At 39.1% G+C, this 19025-nt stretch overlaps 2 protein-coding genes across 3 annotated transcripts; both read left to right on the top strand.

Annotated features, from left to right (window-relative positions):
• Positions 1-797: 797 nt before the first annotated feature.
• On the top strand, positions 798-12897 carry LOC119907889 (phosphatidylinositol 4-phosphate 5-kinase type-1 alpha-like). 2 transcript variants are annotated; one of them, XM_038725582.1, is made up of 16 exons: positions 798-952; positions 1281-1443; positions 5172-5206; positions 5419-5505; positions 5987-6117; positions 6258-6375; positions 6667-6819; positions 6911-7210; positions 7307-7515; positions 7653-7736; positions 8652-8700; positions 8796-8880; positions 9206-9364; positions 9501-9690; positions 10231-10318; positions 10412-12897. In XM_038725582.1, the coding sequence occupies exons 2-16, from the start codon at positions 1395-1397 to the stop codon at positions 10415-10417; spliced, it is 1743 nt and encodes a 580-aa protein (XP_038581510.1). In that variant the 5' UTR covers positions 798-952; positions 1281-1394; the 3' UTR covers positions 10418-12897. The 2 variants fall into 2 exon arrangements, with proteins under 2 accessions (XP_038581510.1, XP_038581511.1); XM_038725583.1 differs by lacking the exon at positions 798-952 and adding an exon at positions 1057-1142.
• A 1501-nt stretch (positions 12898-14398) lies between these two features.
• LOC119907890 (26S proteasome non-ATPase regulatory subunit 4) lies at positions 14399-18794 on the top strand. The gene is made up of 10 exons (XM_038725584.1): positions 14399-14495; positions 15332-15472; positions 15587-15701; positions 15837-15923; positions 16080-16148; positions 16289-16504; positions 16913-17021; positions 17133-17264; positions 17374-17426; positions 18295-18794. The coding sequence occupies exons 1-10, from the start codon at positions 14470-14472 to the stop codon at positions 18463-18465; spliced, it is 1119 nt and encodes a 372-aa protein (XP_038581512.1). The 5' UTR covers positions 14399-14469; the 3' UTR covers positions 18466-18794.
• The last annotated feature ends 231 nt before the right edge of the window (positions 18795-19025 follow it).

The following is a 19025-nucleotide window of genomic DNA, read 5'->3' as shown; positions in this document are numbered from 1 at the left end:
AAGAGGGTAACATTTGCTCAGCTTCGACCAACTATAAAGTTGAAAATACTGCTTACATGTTAATGTATTACTTTAATATAATCTATAATAATATTACACTGACAGGAGTTATTCTCCTGCATAATGAATACTTCATTTAAATACTTCATATTCCATTTTGCTGCCAATACTTCTGTACATTTATAGAATTTAAAGGGCGCCACTCTGTGTTGAAAGGTGGGGACATAAGGGCTCCGATTAGGGGTGTGACGATGCACTTAGCTCAAGAGACGTGACGATGCACAATATTGGGTTCATGAGAACAGGATGAGAAGATCTAAAAATCTTGAGGACACTTAATTTCCTGCATACTGGAGACATTTTCTGCACCAATGTATGTTGGAAATGTCTTTATTTATATAAAGGGAAACACAAAATTCAGGTGGCAGGTGACAATTCAAAATTTTAAAATATAATGGATTATAATAAAGAAATAAGTATGTTGACAGATATACAGAGTATGTTGACATTGTGGAAACTTTTACTTAATTAAAACCACTTAACACTTCTTCTTTAACTGCTGTTTTGTAGTACAGTCACCTTACTTTCCTTTTTATCAGATGTAGTTATTTGTGACTTTGCAAAATGTGGTTTTAGATCTCAATCTCTTGAAATATAGCCTATTAATTGAACCACACACAATCAATACTTCAATCCGTACAGATATAATAAATATAATGGACACATTCTGTACAGAATAAAGGCCTTAGTAGTTTTGTTTTGAAAAATAAATTCAGCCGGAAGTTCTGTCCTTGCTCGCGCTAGAAGAACTTGACACAAAACCACTGCTTCCGCACTGCTTCCTTGTTTATTAGTTTTAGGGGGAAACAGTGCCTTAAGAAAAAAAAAAGGGGATTATTCTATTTATTTTCTTCTTCTAGAAGCGACGAGAACTCCTTCACAAGATTTTCAAGTGAGTTGACCGTTTGTGTTGTTTTTTGGTTACTTATTAGCGCACGGACTTAGCTCGGGTTAAAGTTAGAAAAGTTTAGCAGTTAACTCTCTCGCCTCTGTTTAAGTATATGTCGCAATCCAGACATTTTGCCAACTTTCATGCCGACATGTTTCAACATGCACTGCTCTTACCATACATTAGCAGTTCCGTAAGTTAACGTACCTTAGTCATCAGTCAGTTGCCTTTTTATTTTCAGATCAGCTCCATTAGTAGAGCCAGTCAACGTGGTTGTTGTCAATATTGTGGCTGTTGCTGTAAATGAGGTATTTTTGTCTAACTTACACAGAGCCCCATCTACCTGAAACGCTCACAAAGAGAAGCCTGACAACTGTGGATGTCCAGGAGTGAGTCGGGGTCTGAGTTTCACCACAACCGTGTCTGAGTGTTGTTTCTGGTCTGAATGGCCGCAGCCGCAGAGGAGCCTCCAGGGCTGCAGAGCCCCTCTGGTTGTAAGTAACATTACTGTATTATTATACACCGCCTTTCCCTGAAAAAGATAAATCAGATGCGTTTGACATAAGGTCGAATGAGTTGTCCACTTAAGTGATACAGATACATGAACATTGACTCGTTATGGGTCCTGTGGCAGACACTTATTGGTCAGCAGCTTAACAGACTCAAAGTTAGTTGGTTTATTCACTTTCATCTTCCTCAATACAAAACCTGTGTGCACCTCATAAATGTAATCCTCAGATGATCTTCACTGCTGGGTCTAAGCATGTCTGAGGATGAGGACATGTGTTGACTCAACTTTATAGTAATTTTTGAGACTGTAATGTGTTGAACTTGTACTGAGAGGTGTTTTACTACTTAAATAAATGTGGTGGTCAAACACACTTCTCAGTATAGAGCCTGCAATAGTTTTAGCTAGGTTTATTTAAAAAACAACTGGCAACTGAGTGGAAATTAGCAGCAGGAAATAGGGCCATTTAAAGGTGCCATAGAATGGAAAACTGCATTAACCTTGGCATAGTTGAATAGAAAGAGTTAAGTACATGTAAGTGACATACCGTGAGCCTCCATCACCATTGATTCCTCCTTCATATGTAAATCTTGCAAATGCAAAATTCCCTGGAAAAACGGGTGAATGCCAACAAGTGCTAGATGTTCCATAACATCTTGGATCACAAATGTTTATGCCCACAAAATTTACATAAACTAAAGCAGTGGTCATATAAGCTTATCAAGCCAGAGCTGGAGGTTGTTTAGTATGTCTCACAGAAAGTGCTTTTATGATTATGAAGGAAAGGTAAATATTTTCTGGTTTCCTCTCTGATGTACTCCAGCTGCTCTGCCTCAACTCGGTATTTTATGAAGTTCCTTTACTTGTCGTTAACGCTACAGCTACCGTTAGCTGCTGATAACTGTAGCTGCTGTTATCAGCTGGCTCTGAAGCAGTGGTCCAAAGCTTCCGTACTAATGTTTTAGGTGTAAACACCAACAAACCCCCAGAGCCCCAAGTTTCCAGTCTAGTCAGAATCAGTAATAAGACATCTGGCTGCACTGCTAACTGAGTGGCAAGCGGCAGCTACTGTTAGCAGTAGTTAGTGTCTAAAGTAACTGGTAACATACAAACTCCGTAAATCACCAAAATGTGATGCAGAGCAGCCGGAGAACATCAGAGGGAAACCCAGAAAATCCAGTTTCACCAAAACCATTAAATAAATCATAGGCTACGCTCACACTGCCAGCATTAATGCTCAATTCTGATTTATTGCCCACATTTGATTTTTTTTGATTGACAGTTCAAATTATTGTTTAAGTGTGACCCGCATGTTCAGAAGAATAAAACGATGCCATTTGGAGCAGGCTTTCGTTCAGAAGTAAACAAGAAGCCACAGAGGTCAGCTCCATTTAGCTGATACTTGCTAAAGGCTGGTGCAGACTACACGACTTTCAGTGTTGGCCGATCGCCGTGCTGTTCGGACTGCACAACTTGCCGTCTTGAAATCGTGGCGTTCACACTACGTGACTGATCGGTGACAGAGGGTCAAACACTACACGAGTTGACAGCGGCTCTGTCACCTGACGCAGGTCTCCAATCCGCGTTTTGTCAAGAAAACACGTGAAACAGGAAATGACGCAAACCTACACACAAAACAGCTGTTGTTTGTTATTATAAAGTTAGCAATTATAAAGACAAAGAATATGTGTGAAATAATGGATTAGCACATGCAGGTAGCAGGGATAATCCGTGCTACAGAGAGAGCTGGAGGTGAGTAAAAAGTGTTTTGCAGTGAAAAGTAGCTGCCAGCTCTCATTGGCTGGATGTGGATGTTGAGTCGGCCGACTCCTCCAGATATTTGCCATGCTAGATATGTGGCTGCCGTCTGCAATGTGTCAGAAATGTGTTGGGGAGCCGTTTTGATGTGTTGTTGAGTAGTTCACACATAATAACTGGCGATCGCTGATTTACCCCCGAACACAGCCCTGCAAATCGGTAAAAAATCGTGTGAACTAGGCTTAAGTTAACGCTCCTGATTTTCAGGGGGAGATTCACGTTTTTCATTGCCCTGTCTCAGTTTCCTCCTTGGTCACATTTCTCCCAAAAATAAAGTGTTTACAACTTTTTGTCCTTTTCATTACATTCATATCTGTTTCGGGCACTGTACAACGCATAATCTCTCTCTCTCTCTCCCTACTGTGTACGCTTGGACAAGTAGCATGCACGTGACTCAGAAGATGGGTCGCAAACCGGTAGATTTCAGGTCGAAATAAGGGAATCTGTGAACAGATGATAGTGAGGTAAAGACGATAGAGAGCCACATGTCTAATAATGGCTTTTGTGGAGATTCGTTCAATGCGGCTACGTCTAGGGCCAGATAGTGAGAATAGAGTTGCATGAATTCCGATCTGACTGATCTGACTGTCCCGACTGAGGTCGCATTTCAAAAATTCCGATCAGTCTCGGTTTTGGACCACATACGAAAGTGGCCCACATCTGAACTGGAAAAGATCAGATTTCATGTGACTTGTATACAATGTTGTAAAAAATAAACAGGTCTGAGTCTTCAGATTTGGGTCACTTTGGCCTGCAGTGTGAACACAGCCATAAAGTTGTGTTTTTGTTCAGTAATCAGTTAGGCCTGTGGAGCCAAGTCCGGTGCACCTGCTGTTCTCAGGGACATTGGCCAATCAGAAGCAAGTGGGCTTTCAGGGAGGGGGACTTTTAAAGAGATAGGAGCTAAAATGGAGTGTTCAGACAGAGGGTGAAAAGAGGAGCTGAAGCAGTGGACAGTGTGAGAAATAATGTGTATTTTGAACATTAAGGCATGTAAACATTTTCTAGTAGAAACCCTGAAGTATGAGCCTTAATCTACGGCACCTTTTAACAACAACAAAAAAAGTTTTCAAAGGGAACTCCAGCAATTTTCTATTCTACTTCCTTAAAGTTGTGGGATTCACCAAAGACTGAGTAAAAACATGATATATAAATGTCCAGATATATATATATGTCATAATCCCTGGTATGTGTCAAGCCTATGTTTCCCATAATGTGAATAATATCATATTTTTATTAGACACTCCTAGCTTGGTAAATACCCACAACTTTCTGTTGTGTTTATTTTATTTATTTATTTACCGATGTGCAGCTATCCTGTAACTTGCTGCTGTAACACCCGAGTTTCCCCCGCTGGAGATAAATAAAAATAAATAAAGTATTATCTTGTCTTATGTTTTAAGTGTCGTTGGAGTTCACCATTATTACTATACATAATATGAAATCAAACTGAAAGTATGACACCATTATGTCGTTTCCCTTTTTAGGGTGTGTTCCTTAGAAGACAACAGTAAACTATTTAGGTGAAATGTCGACTTTGGACTTCCACCAACATTACTTTCAATTAAAGAGATCATGACATTCATTGGCCCTGTTTAAACTCACGTTAATAGTAATAGCATACTTATCTAATTCCTCCCATTGCACCAAAGACCTGCAGAGTCAGTTCTGGAGGAGACTGTCTTCTCTCAGAGGTAATAAACAAGGTGCGTCTGCATGATTGTTTCAAAGCGCCTCTGCACTCCGCTGTTTTCAAAATTAGGGAATGGTGGGAAGCTTTTTCAAGCTGTGTTTGATATGAATGCATCTAATGTGAGAATTGCAGTTGTTTCATTAACTAATGTCTTAGTGTATTTCTTGTGTAACTTGTATGTTTCATCCCTTTTCTCCCTGCAGATTCGACTGGGACTCCAAAAAATGCTTTTCCCGAGGTAAGAAATAACTGATTTTGTTTGGAAGAAATGCATAGTCTAGCTCTGCGTCAGTTAGGAAACACTCATTGTGTTCATCTCTGACAGCAGATTGCTGATATTTAGCTGACACAGCCTCTATTACTTCCTCTTTGAAACATGAGAAAAGTGTAGAGTTGGAATTAGTAATCCTCATCTTGTAATTCTCCCTTCCACCGTGTTTGTACTGACAGAGTCCAAGCACTAGCATGTCTCAGACCATGAAAAAGACCATCGGCCATCGTGGAATTGATCCTAAAGGGGAGACGACATACAAGAAGGTGGGAAATCAGCCATCACTGACTGACATTCACTCACTTAGAGCTGCAACTGAAAGTTATTTTCATTATATATTAATCTGCTGCTAAATTTCTCGATTAATCGCTTAGTCTATGAAATAGTTTAAAAATGTCCGTCACAATTTACAAATGGTAATGGAAATTTTTGTCAAATCCTTTTGTAGGGGCTTGATTATGATTGGCTACAAGATATTGATGGATCTGTTGTGCGAATGTGTGAAATAGACCTTAGAGCTCATCCATCAAAGACAGCTTGTTTTTGTGCAATTTCTTTTATCAGCCACTGTGCATAAATTTAAAGCATGCTTACTCAAACTTTGTAACTGCATGTGATCATTTAAAGCTGTGTATAATCAACTGATAATCTGCTAAAATTATCTGCCAGTGTGGCCAGGTTATCTACCCAAGACAGATCTAAACTGCATTTGTCATTTGATAAATGTCAGTTTTCTCTGTCTTCCAGACAACATCATCTGCCCTGAAAGGTGCTATCCAGTTAGGCATCACACACACGGTGGGCAGCTTAACCCAGAAACCTGAGAGAGACGTGCTGCTGCAGGACTTTGAAGTGATGGAAAGCATCTTCTTTCCAAGGTGAGTCGTGCTATGAAGGTGATTACATGTATGCTTTATTTCCTGTAACAGGAAGTTTTGTCTGTACTAAATTAATACTCCATGACTTAACCTCCCTTGTATGTGGTGTAGCTAATCCTCAGCCTCTCTTTTTCTGGCAGTGAGGGCAGTAACCTCACACCGGCCCACCACTATGGAGACTTCCGTTTCAAGACATATGCCCCAATGGCCTTTCGCTACTACAGGGAGATATTTGGCATCCGGCCTGATGACTACATGGTATTCTTGTTTACTCAGCGTCTTTTACACTTAGTAAATGTGCAAAAAAAACCCAGCTTGAATAACAGTAAAGCTCTGAAGAAAGGGAAAGAGGTGTGAAGTGTGAGAAGAAAGTTGTGATTGAGGAACTGGAAAGAGTGATACTAGGGAAGTGGTGAGACACTTGAGGTGGGGCGGCTGACGATGTAAAAGCACAGCTGACTATTGATTTTCCTGTTTTTAACCTGTAAGTCTGTGTTCTTGTTTGGTTGCTATCACATTTGTAACCACTGTGCTCTGGTCTGATTACAGTATTCTCTGTGCAATGAGCCGCTGATCGAGCTGTCAAACTCCGGGGCCAGTGGATCTCTGTTCTACCTCTCTAGGGATGATGAGTACATCATCAAGACAGTGCAACACAAAGAGGCGGAATTTCTGCAGAAACTGCTTCCTGGATACTTCATGGTAAGATTTAGTGAAGGGCTTTTGGTACAAGTTGGTATCTGTTTTAATGTCTTTTTAATATTTGACCTCTATGCTCTCTGCTCTCCTTTAGAACCTGAACCAGAACAAGCGTACCTTACTACCAAAGTTTTATGGACTCTACTGTGTCCAGGCAGCGGGTAAGAACATCCGTATTGTAGTCATGAACAATCTGCTCCCTAGCGCTGTACGAATGCACCTCAAGTATGATCTAAAGGGCTCAACCTACAAGCGACGAGCCTCAGCTAAAGAGAGAGAAAAGGCTGTTCCCACGTACAAGGACCTGGATTTTATCCAGGACATGCCTGAGGGCCTGTTAATGGAAGGGGACACGTACAATGCTGTTTCCAAGACCATCCACAGAGACTGTCTGGTAAGAACTTCAGTTTACTGCATTTTAGATCAAATTGCACACATGGTCTAGTAGTAAAATATATCACAGCACTTGTGTTTCTCGATTTCCATTTAGGTTTTGCAAAGTTTTAAGATAATGGATTACAGCCTTCTGGTGGGAATCCACAATGTAGATCAGGCCTGTCGAGAGCAGGTCAGTGAGGAGGCCGTAGCTGGGGCTGTGGACCAAATGAGGCCGCAAGGCCAAAAGTCCCTGTATAGCACTGCTATAGAGGCCATCCAGGCTGAGGCAGGGCGCATGGGATCACTGGACACGGAGGACAAGTGAGTGACACTATTTCTGTGGCCACAGAGAGGTCATGTGTGAGGCAACTTCCTTGAAACGGTTTCTGACAAAGAAGCATTTACTGAGCGAAAAGAAATAACACTCAATAATGATTTCCTCTTGTTTTGTTTTACAGAACGGGAGGAATTCCAGCACGAAACGCAAAAGGCGAGAGACTGCTGGTGTATATTGGTATCATTGACATTCTGCAGTCTTATAGGTAAAGAGTCCAACATTTTTGTGTATCTATACACCACTTGTTTAGTCAGTGACACTTACACAATGTCTACACAGCACGTAAGCAGAACAGCAGCTTCAGTGCTCTGTATGTCTACACAAGATGTTTTCAGGCTCAGTATTGAGTGTAGGTCACCTGCATTTCAGCAGCACTCAGAGCCCAACACGCAATCACTGCAGTAAAGCAGAAGTAAAGTAGACATGAAGCTTAAAATACAATTTTGGTTATACTTAAGCACATGTTTAGCTTTTACATGTCCTGTGTAGACAGCTGAAATAATTAAAATAGAGACGTATCTGTTCCATCAGGCGTGCAGTAGATAGACGACCTCCTGTATTGTTGCATAATATGTTGCACAAATGGTCAGACAAAATTAGATTTGTCAATAAAAGAAAAATACATGAAGATTAAAGCTGATGATACATGGGGCAACTTTTTGAGCAATGTTGTTGGGCAATCTTGCTAGTGGCAAGTCCGACTATGTTTTGAACGGATAGCGGCGATGGGTGGCGGAGTGGTGGGGGAAGGGGATTACGGTAGTAATCTTTACTCATTACCATTGACGGCAACGTTGCCCTGCACGATTGCTCTAAAAGTTGCTCTGGGTATCATCAGCTTAAATCTTACAAAAATACAGCGCATTAGAAGGCGGTCAGGATGGTGGAGGGTGCTGCAGCCTGAAGTGGTGTTAGCATAAGAGTATCAGAGTATCATAAGTGTCCGTTTGTAATGGCCATGCATGACTATGATTGGATGCTTGTGAATGAGCCACAATGATGAAGTTTGAAGTGGATGTCAGTTTAATGTTTCTGTTGTGAATGTGTTATTTGAAACCAAATATGTTTGATTGCGAAACTTCTCTGAGTAATCCAGGCTCTGTGTGTTGTTGTTTTTCAGGTTTGCGAAGAGGCTTGAACACTCGTGGAAAGCTCTGGTTCATGATGGGGTATGGAACCTCTACTAGCATCAGTTAACTACGTTAAACTACGTTATAAACTAAAACATATATGTCTAACCCCTTCAATAATTCCTTCTCTTTAGGATACTGTGTCAGTACACAGGCCGAGTTTCTACGCCGAACGATTTCAGAAGTTCATGCTAAATACAGTCTTCAAGAAGATCTTATGTAAGTATATACTGTATCTATGTGTGCATGAACATGAATATGCACTTTAGGACTGTTTGTGAACAGGCTTGTGTGGCGCACTTGGATACGGGCCAGGGGCAAGCACGTTGTTGTTTTTGTTGTTTTATTTCCTTTAAAATGCATGGCTCGCCTGTCATGGAGCATTGGTAGTTGTGGAGAGTAATTGTGCACGATTTTATTTGTCATTACAATGACTGTGTGCTATATTTGAAAATAAAGTAGAATTAAATATGTGGTCTAAATACTTTTAAAGTTGAATTCAGTTAGATTTGATTACATGCAACCATTTTTCCCTTGTATCCAGTAAAACCCTCCCCGTGTAAGAAGCGCCGTGCAGTGGCACATCTTCCTTTGAAAAAGACAGCTGGCTCTGGGCTTTCTCTGTTGACCCATAACAGCCAGCACCCTTTACTCCAACATCAAGTAAGCTCTGAGACCAAAGAAGACACCGAAGGTGACAATGGTAAGAACTGGAAATGGGATTAAAGTTTTCAGCGGGAGCGTTGAAAGCAAATTTTGTTTACTGATACCCGCGGAGATTCAGTCTCCTGGCATGTATCAGCATTTGTATTAACAGTTTTTCCTCCTGTTCCTCCCAGTCATGCATTCAGGTCGTCCTGACCTCCTCCCAAAGACCTTACCACCCAGGGACGCTGTTGGCAATGCTAAAGACACGGCCGTCTCCTCCTCCTTGGGAAACCCTGTTTTGCCTCAGGATACCAGCAGGTCAGCGGGAGTGGATTTAAACAACACACTGAGCAAAGACCATCACCACAGCCCCCTCAAGAGGTAAGAGGGAAAATATTGTATGTAAAATATGATACTGTCTTATAGCTAATGATTAAATGTGTAGTGTAATTATTATTTGATAATATATATTTTTTTTCTAGAATTTTACAATTTTATATAGATAAATCTGTATATTATAAATTCAGTAAGAACATTTCCAGCAGATTAGTCGATAACTAAACTTTAATTAAACGTCTTAATCTTCTGTTGACTGAACCCAACTGAAACCAGTTGTGGGTGGTACACAGTTTGGGAGTGAAGGTGGCCTGAGAGTATGAAGTAATGGCAAAAATGTAACTGAACCAGAAACTCAGGAAAGTCAGCATGGGAGAAGGTGGTGCAGCATCTTTAGAATCTCCATCTAGTGGCAAAGATCAGAAAACAGGTTGGAAGTAATTCTGAGTTCTTTTTAAAGAAAAGCATAAAAGCCTTGTTAGTATTTTGAGTTTTTAAATTCATCTTCACTTGATTTTTAACATACACACAAACCCAGTGTTTCATGTTGTATCTCATTTAACACTGCTCCTTTGTGGTTTGCAGAGCTCAGCTTGGGACTCTTGAAGAAAGTATCGGTGCTGATGATGTGATCTCTCTCGGTGATATTGTTCCTAGCGCAAGCAAATGTTCTGTAAGTTGATAGAATTTCTCAAGATTTTCTGTGACACTTTTACTATGCTGAGTGTTTTTTTTTTTAACCAGGCTCATTGCTTTGGGTTTACAGGTGTAGATGTGGGAAAGAGAAAAATGGACTAAAATGGACTGAAACAAACTTGGAGGATATTGCGATTCATGGATGAAATGTTACAAGCTCCCTTGGTGTGGTTTGAGGTACCACAGTTGAAAACATTTTACAGTATATCAGCAAAGATGAAGTGGGATATTTAAATGTTTTTTGATGTTGGTTTTGCACTTTGATTTACAACTCTCAACATGGTATGAGTGCGTAAGTGGGCGGTGTTCTGACACTAGTAACGGTGGGTACATTAATGCCGTGGGTATTGAACACTATGTAGAGTGTAACATGAGGACTTTGCCTTGTTTAACAACAAAAGCTTTTTTTAAACTTTGGCTTGGCTTACTCTGAATGCAAACTATGCTGTAAAAAGAGGTGGTCCTCCACTTGTGGTTTCTATTTAACCACAAATACTGTGAATCCTAAATGTCACTTCTCATGTTCAGGTGAAAAGGTGAGGTTTAGTATGGGGACATAACAAAACGTGAACTGGGGCCTGTCTCACGAAGCAAGACTAGTGAGTTAGTCAGCAAAGTTTTCAGTGAAGTGGCTCTATGAGAGCTCAAATTCCAACGGACTGCTGCACTCTCTCTCTCTCCCTCTCCCTCTCCCTCTCCCTATATCTATATCTATATCTATATCTATATCTATATATACATAATAATGTGAGGTGGCTCACTGTTGCTATTAAGCAAAGCCTCTAAAAGAGCGCTTCAGCCATTTTGGCCCAAGTGCCACCTTACAGCCAATGAGCAATTTTGTTTTTTGGATGGCGCTACTATGTGTGTGCGTTTGCTGTTTTCTATTTTATGACTTCACCACTCAAAGAGTTTTGTAAATTGGAACATATATTGTAGAATAGAGTAGCAAGATTTGCTTGAGTGTTATTGTCTGCCTTTCTAGCTAGGAGGGCAGAATGTATTTGTCCGAAGAAACATACTAGGGTGGGAGGCACAGGCCAAAAGAAAAATTAGCAGTGTGGGTTGGTAGAAGTTTTGACTTTGAATATTTGACCAATTAACTTGGGTGGTACTGCATTTCTTAAAGTTTTTTTTCCACTGTATGCAGTAGCCTGCTGCTAGAAGTAAAAAGCTATGTATAAAGTCAGTATATTAGTGATTACTCAAATTTTAGTAATCTTTTACTTTCCACTTGAGGCTACTCATGTCAACCACATATTAAAGCCAATGTGTTCCCATTGATTTATGATGTAATGTTATTTGATTGTTAAATTATTTTCAGCTTTTTGTACTCATGTTCTTGCTTTTTGTATTTGAGTGGTGCATTTAGTATTTCAGAAACATTTATCATTTTAATTGATTATATTAATGATATCATTAATAGAACTTTTGTTGCTGCAATTTCCCTAAAAGGGTAAACATTTTGACCCCTATCTCTGATTAAATTCACTTTCATTGATTTGTTGTTTGGTAACGCAGAGTTAACCGAGCCAGTTGTGTGCCTGTCAAGAATCATCAGTGTTGGTGTAGTGAGGCTGATAACTGAGAGATTTTTGAGACAGGCCCCATCTATGTTATAGTTGCTGTTTTTTACCTAGCGAAAACGTGGTGATGGCTGCCTGCTGTGTAAAAGTAAAAAAGACAGAACTGGTGGTTTACTTTTTGTAAACACATACTGGTGGATGTAGTTTTTGTTCTTCGATTCAAGTTGGTTTTAGTACTCAAAATGGGTGTGCAATGTTTTAACTAGTTTGAAATTTTGGAAATTCAGAAATACATTATTAGCTTTTAGGATGACACCATAAAATAAATGTGTCATTTGAAATATGTTTCAGCTATGCAACCAAATGCTTTGTTTATTCCATTCTTATTCCTGAATGAATAGACTGTGCAATACATTAAATGAATTGACAATTTTCCAACCAGGATAATGTAAACCAGCATTATTTGGGCATTTAACACATCCTATAAATTATATGTGGAGGTTATTTTATTCTGTTGGCTGTTATATCAAACTGTCAGGTAACCCAATAATTAAAGTCAAACTGTGCCTTTATTGCAAAGCAGTTACACATGCAGCCTATGACCCAAACATGTAAATAGTCATATGACTTATGTATAGTATTTATTACTTTATCTATTGCTCTGGTTTCCAAGATTTTTATTAATGTAGATGATGGATTCAAAATGTGTCTTTCTTTAGCACAACAAACCTGTGTCATGGCATGCAGCTCTAAAATCTAAAGAGAAAACCTTTATTCTTTGGGGATGATTTTGATTTAAAAACTGTTAACTCGCCCTGTTTTTTTCCTGTACACTATACCTGTTAATTTGTCTTCACTTCCCTTTTGATTTAAACACAATAAATGTGTGCATACCTATATACAAGAATCACAACAATGCCTTTTCATGCAATATGTATTTAGAAGTTTTCCCTCTTTCGGTGATGTCATGTTTTTGTACCCTTGCACTTGTGCCTAAGGTTAATAAAGACAAAAGACTGTGTTGATTACATTTCATTATTAAAACAACTTTTTATGTCTCTAATAGTGTAATGCAATTTGACTGTGATACATACTGCAAGATGATATTACTTCGTCAACCATCAGACATTTTTAATGTTAATAATGAGTTAGCTGTCCATAGGTGTCATTTACACTGGGAACATGTCCCCACCACATTTTGAAATGGCCAATTTTGTCCCCATCACTTTTTGAAAGCATTTGTTGAAAATGTTCAGAAAAATAGCTTGTACCAAGAAATGTTAACTAACAAATGAAAATTCTTATGAAAAGGTTTATTTGCACAATAAGAAAACATGCACTGCAGTTTTAATATAGAAGAAACAAATGTGCATTGTCCAAAAAATAGTAACTTAAACTAAAAAAAAAAACAAGCTGCTGATTACTGCATCATATTCTGTCATGTTTTTATATTTATGATTTTTTTGTTTCTCTTTATATAAATAAAGATATTTCCCCCATAAATTGGAGCAGAAATTGTCTCCAGAATGCAGGAAATGAAATGTTTAATGCTCAAAATCTTCTGGGGGAGGACACTCAGACCCCTGCTCATATATTTCAGCATTTCAGATTTCTTCAAAATATTGTTAAAAATCTTTATGTCCCCACCACTTTTCAACACAAGGTGACACCCTTGTAGTTATCCCATTTGCATTTATTGATATATTACTCCCAGGCAATATTGCAGATTAATAACACAACTGGTTTATGGAAATGTTGGATTTCAATTTCTGCTGTAAGATGATGGATTCAGCAAAAAGAGAGACACCTGCCTGGTTATTTTCTCTATCAATAGCTCTCACTCAAGATATGCTTAAAATTACATTTGATTGATGATGTTGCTCAGTCCTAGTCTGTAATTGTACAAATTCTGTTCTATTTCAATCTAAGCTTTGTCAGTGACAATTTAGCAAGGTGTATCAGCTGAGAAAAGTTGTGAGAATCTGGGGAAGAAAAGCTAGTTAAGTGTTAGTTAACATTATCTTGTCAACATATATTTTTCATTTTTATCCTGAGCTATCTTTACAACAAATGAGCAGATTCCATCCGCTGTTAAAGAAGCAGTAGAAAGTTCAGGATGATAGAAAGCTTGAAAGTGGGCCTTGAGTTTCCCAAATGTCAGATTTTTTAATGCAAAGATGAAACTATATTATCATCTTGTTGCTGCTGGTGACATTCTCCCCAGACACAAATAAAAAAAATTACACTGCAGAATGTTCTGGGTGTATACAGTATATGTATATAAATAACTGTACATATTGTTTGATTTTATTGTATATGTTACCATATTTTAATATACACTTAATTAGCTTATATGTTAAGTTCTGTGTGTGTAGCATGAAGGTACTACAAACTTCGTTTCGTTATACAACCTTGTGCTATATAATGACAACTAAACAACCTTGAGTTTGGAGTTTTATTGTCAAACTATTCTAACCTGTTCTATTCATCACTAAATTACATGTTAAAAAACCTGGCCAATCATATTTGGCCTTGTTCAGTCTTTGTCCAATAGCCTGTGAGCTTGTAAGATTACGACAGAGAGCAACAAGACGTTTCCAAAATGGGGCTTGAAAGTACTATGGTCTGGTAAGAACTCTACAGATGCTATTTTTTGGTGTAGTTTTTGATCTGTTGGCGGATCATTTGAAGACAAAACAAAAATTACTCGATTAGGTAGTTCATAGACCTGAAATTGCAGGAAGCCCAAGTTAACTGGGCTGATTATAGACCGTTAACGGCTAGCCGGCTAACGCAGTGTCGACTGGCTGAGTCATTGTAGCTAAAGTTAGCTTAGATTTGCTGTCTTAATTAAGTGTTTGTTGTAACCGTAGCGTATACGAACACGTTTGTTAATTTAATTTTACACAATTTAGTGCTTTATGACGACACTTGACAACTGACAACCGCGATCATTTGATTGTTTCAACTAGCGGAATAATGTGGTGTCACCACTTGCTAACGTTAGCAAGCCTTGCTAATGCTGTATTTTTTAAATAATGTAACGCCAGCTGTTAAAACACATGTTAACTTCTTCCCCGGTGAAGAGGACAGGCTTTTCCACAGGGAAACAGTGGTGAATAGGAGAGGATATGTCTGAAACTGAAATAGGTTTCTTGGTTGAAATGGAAATGACATGTCAACTGCTAAATGCTAAATGATGAATCAAAATCAGCTATTATTGGCCAAATATGTGTCACTTACACATATAAGGAAGTTTCTCTCAATGGGCTAATACATAGTTCCAAGAACAATTTGCAAAAAGGTAGAAATAGACATAAAAACAAAGAACAAAGATATGTAAACATAGAACAAGTAGGTGAAAATAGATGTGTGTATACAAAAAAGCAAAAAGACAACAACATAGCTGTCTAAATGCTGGTCAAATACATCAGAGCCACATTTAACTGAAAATTTCCCTGCAGTGTGGACAACAGTGAATATATGAGAAATGGAGACTTTCTACCAACGAGACTACAGGCTCAACAAGATGCTGTTAACATTGTTTGCCACTCCAAAACACGGAGCAACCCAGAAAATAATGTGGGCCTCATCACCATGGCAAAGTAAGCTCTTCTCTCTTTATTTAACAAAGGTAGTCAGAAGTTGTGATAATCCTCATATAACTTCAATAGCACTTCATAGCACGAACGTTGATGCCTGTCTTTGTTTCCATGCAGTAACTGTGAGGTACTGACCACACTGACACCAGATTCTGGCCGCATCCTGTCCAAACTCCACGCTGTCCAGCCCAAAGGAAAGATCTGCTTCTGCACAGGCATCAGAGTGGCTCATGTATGTAACTTGGTTGTTTTGGTTTTAATAAACTTTAAAGGAGGGCTATACCTAGTGATTTCTTAATTGGTAAGTTTACTTTTTGCAGCAGCAGAGTTTGAGTGGCCATAATTTTATGTTTTTTTTCCTGCGTAGCTGGCCCTAAAACACAGACAAGGAAAAAACCACAAGATGAGGATCATTGCCTTTGTTGGGAGTCCTGTGGAGGATAATGAGAAAGATGTGAGTTTGAAGTCTTGTATTACATTTTGATCAAGTCCAACAGAGAGAAACTTTATTTTTCTACCGATGTATCGTAAGTTTAACACACTAACCTGTCAGCCATATGTCTCTCTGCTTGTCTCGTCCTGCTCACATCCCAACCTGCTGATTCTGCAGCTTGTCAAGATGGCCAAGCGCTTAAAAAAAGAGAAAGTGAATGTGGATATTATCAACTTTGGAGAAGAGGTGAGGAATTCTTGGTTTATCTTCATGTTACTGCAGAGTAAATGAAAGTATGATATTGATTTCCATATCTGACACTTCTTCCCATTCATAAACTGAGTTTTCAATTGACCTTGCCATCTCTCTCCAACTGTTTTATTCAGGAGGTGAACACAGAGAAGCTGACTGCTTTTATAAATACTTTAAATGGGAAGGAGGGGACAGGCTCCCATCTGGTCACAGTCCCTCCAGGGCCCAGTCTGGCTGATGCGCTCCTCTCTTCTCCCATCCTGGCCGGGGAAGGAGGTTCTATGATGGGTCTTGGTGCCAGTGACTTTGAGTTTGGTGTGGATCCCAGTGCTGATCCAGAGCTAGCCCTGGTAAGCCATGTATACTGTAGATGTGTGTCAAGTTCCAGCAAACTTTTTATACTTGTACCCATCATAAATACTGGCTTAGATATAGTAAATATTTATACTTGAGAGAGAAGAATTTTTGTTGTGATAGCAACAAAAAAGCAAAAACATAGCACTCATTATTTATTCCCTGCTAATATACAGTAGTTGTGCAAATAGAGGAGGAAACTCAGACATTCAAGACGTGCCTATGCTAACATCAGTGGGTAAGATGTTGTCTACATTGTAAATACATGTGTATCAGCTCCTTGGAACCAATCTAAGGTTAGAAACCACTTATCCATACATAGAAAGCCCATGTGATGCTGCAAGTACATTTTCGAGTTAGAAGCTGTGCCGTTTGCCTTTATTTCTCACTGTGTAATCCATTAGGCCCTGCGTGTATCCATGGAGGAGCAGCGACAGAGGCAGGAGGAAGAGGCCCGCAGAGCTGCTGCTGCTTCTGCAGCTGAGGCAGGCGTGCCCACACCTAGTGCAGACGGTAATTTGAATTTACAAGTAGTTGCTTTCACTTACGAGACGGTTACAATGATAGTTAGGATTAGATAGAAATATGATGTTTTGGTTTTTATTTATTTTTTTCCCCTCACAGAATCTGAAGAAGCCTTACTGAAGATGTCAGTATCTCAGCCCGAAAGCGGTGCAGCAGCGCTTCCTGACTTCAGCAGCATGACAGAGGAGGAGCAGATAGCCTATGCCATGCAGATGTCTCTTGCCGGAGGAGGTGAGTTCTATTTGATTACCATACAAATGTATGCTCTTACTGTTTATGGTCCCTCTTATATTTGCTGTTATATCTGTTAAGATGATAAGTTCTCTTGTTCTGTGAACAGAGTATGGAGAAATGGACACAGGAGCTCCCATGGACACCGCAGAATCAGCCAAGGTGAGTCATCATATGATGATTTAAATTAAACTAATGCATTTGTAAAATGGGGCTCACCTGGCCCTATTCTCAGTACAGTTGCAAAGGAGCAGGAATGTTTCTGGTATCAAAGATACTGGAAGTATAAGTTGGGTTTGTTTTTTTGTTTTTGTTTTTTTGCCTAGACAAATTTTAGGTGACTGGCAGCACTTCCTAAGCCTGAATGGACATGAAATTATCCTGCTTGAGTCATTAGTACAAACAAATGGGCAATTGCATTAGAACATATCTGGTTCTTTGATTAAAAGAAAAAGTCAAAGGTACAGGCCTGTGTACATATGTGTATATAAGCAAGGCATTAGCACGTCCTGGAAAATTATTTTTACATTATGTTGCGGTTGCTCTGTTATGTTCTGGCTGTTCTGAGTCATATCACTTGGTAGCACAGGTTGGATGACATATAATAATAATTCAAGTGACCGTAACTCTGAATAATGATACAGTAAGTTGAATTATTGTCCAAAGGTAAATATTAGTCACTGCTGGCTGGTAGGCTGTTCAGTTATTGGTCTTCAGGCAGCAGTGGTTAAAATATAATTCATAAGAAAAGCACTTGCCAAGCATAGATTACAAAGGACTTTCCAAAAGAAACAAAAAAATAACATTAAAAAAAGTGAGAAATCAACAGTAAAAAGGAAAAAAAGCAACAATAAGAGATTCTTTTATAGATAAGTTAATAGCCATAGCACATCTTTAAAGTCAGATTTCTGCAGAGAGGAACATATTAGTGTATAATGTGATCCCCATCTGTCATACCAGCTTGATCACCACTGAACATGATCTCTAAATGAAGACCTAATTGATTGTATCCTGTATTGTAATTGAACAGGAAGAAGATGACTATGATGTGATGCAAGACCCAGAGTTCCTTCAGAGCGTCTTGGAGAACCTGCCTGGTGTCGACCCAAACAACGAGGCTATCCGCAATGCCATGGGCTCCCTGGCCTCCCAGACAGGAAACAAGCCAGATGGCAAAAAGGATGAAGAGAAGAAGAAATGAGGAACAAAGAGACTTCGAACATCGACTAGAAAAACCCAAACAATTGCATACTAATGCAGGATTACTTTATATACAAGAAGAACCTTCTGTACTGAATGCCTATTTAGTGTAAAATCTCACTGAGCAGTTAAATCAGTTGATATAATCTTAATATAATCTGGATTTACTCAAATTATCTTGCGCTCTTTAGCCTGCATTTTCTCTACATGACGTAATTGCTGACAGTTGATCAGAAGAGAAGAATTTGTGATGACAGGCTCTTAAACTAAACAGTTAACCACACTCCTGTCATGTGTTTGTGTTTTTGCAATAAAAACTGCGTGTAAATATTTTGCCTTTTGGTGTTTTTGTTGCACTTAGTACCGCTCAGGGATGACTGCTGTGAGGAGATTGGGAAGACAGAAGGAATGTGTGATCCTGGCAAACCTTCAGTTTTATGCAGAAACCACTGTCCCAACTTAGAATGACTTCGCGTGGTGTTTAAAAACGGTCTGATAATGACATTAATTAATGTTTTATGTCTTGCACAGTAGAAATAAATATACGTGTCGTTTGCAGCA

Source organism: Micropterus salmoides, unplaced genomic scaffold (assembly GCF_014851395.1).
Source record: "Micropterus salmoides isolate LMB-PRFRI ecotype aquatic unplaced genomic scaffold, ASM1485139v1 Ms_hic_scaffold_17, whole genome shotgun sequence".
Lineage (NCBI taxonomy): Eukaryota > Metazoa > Chordata > Actinopteri > Centrarchiformes > Centrarchidae > Micropterus > Micropterus salmoides.
Note: the sequence above shows the minus strand (reverse complement) of the source record. Positions and strands in the feature narration are given on the sequence as shown.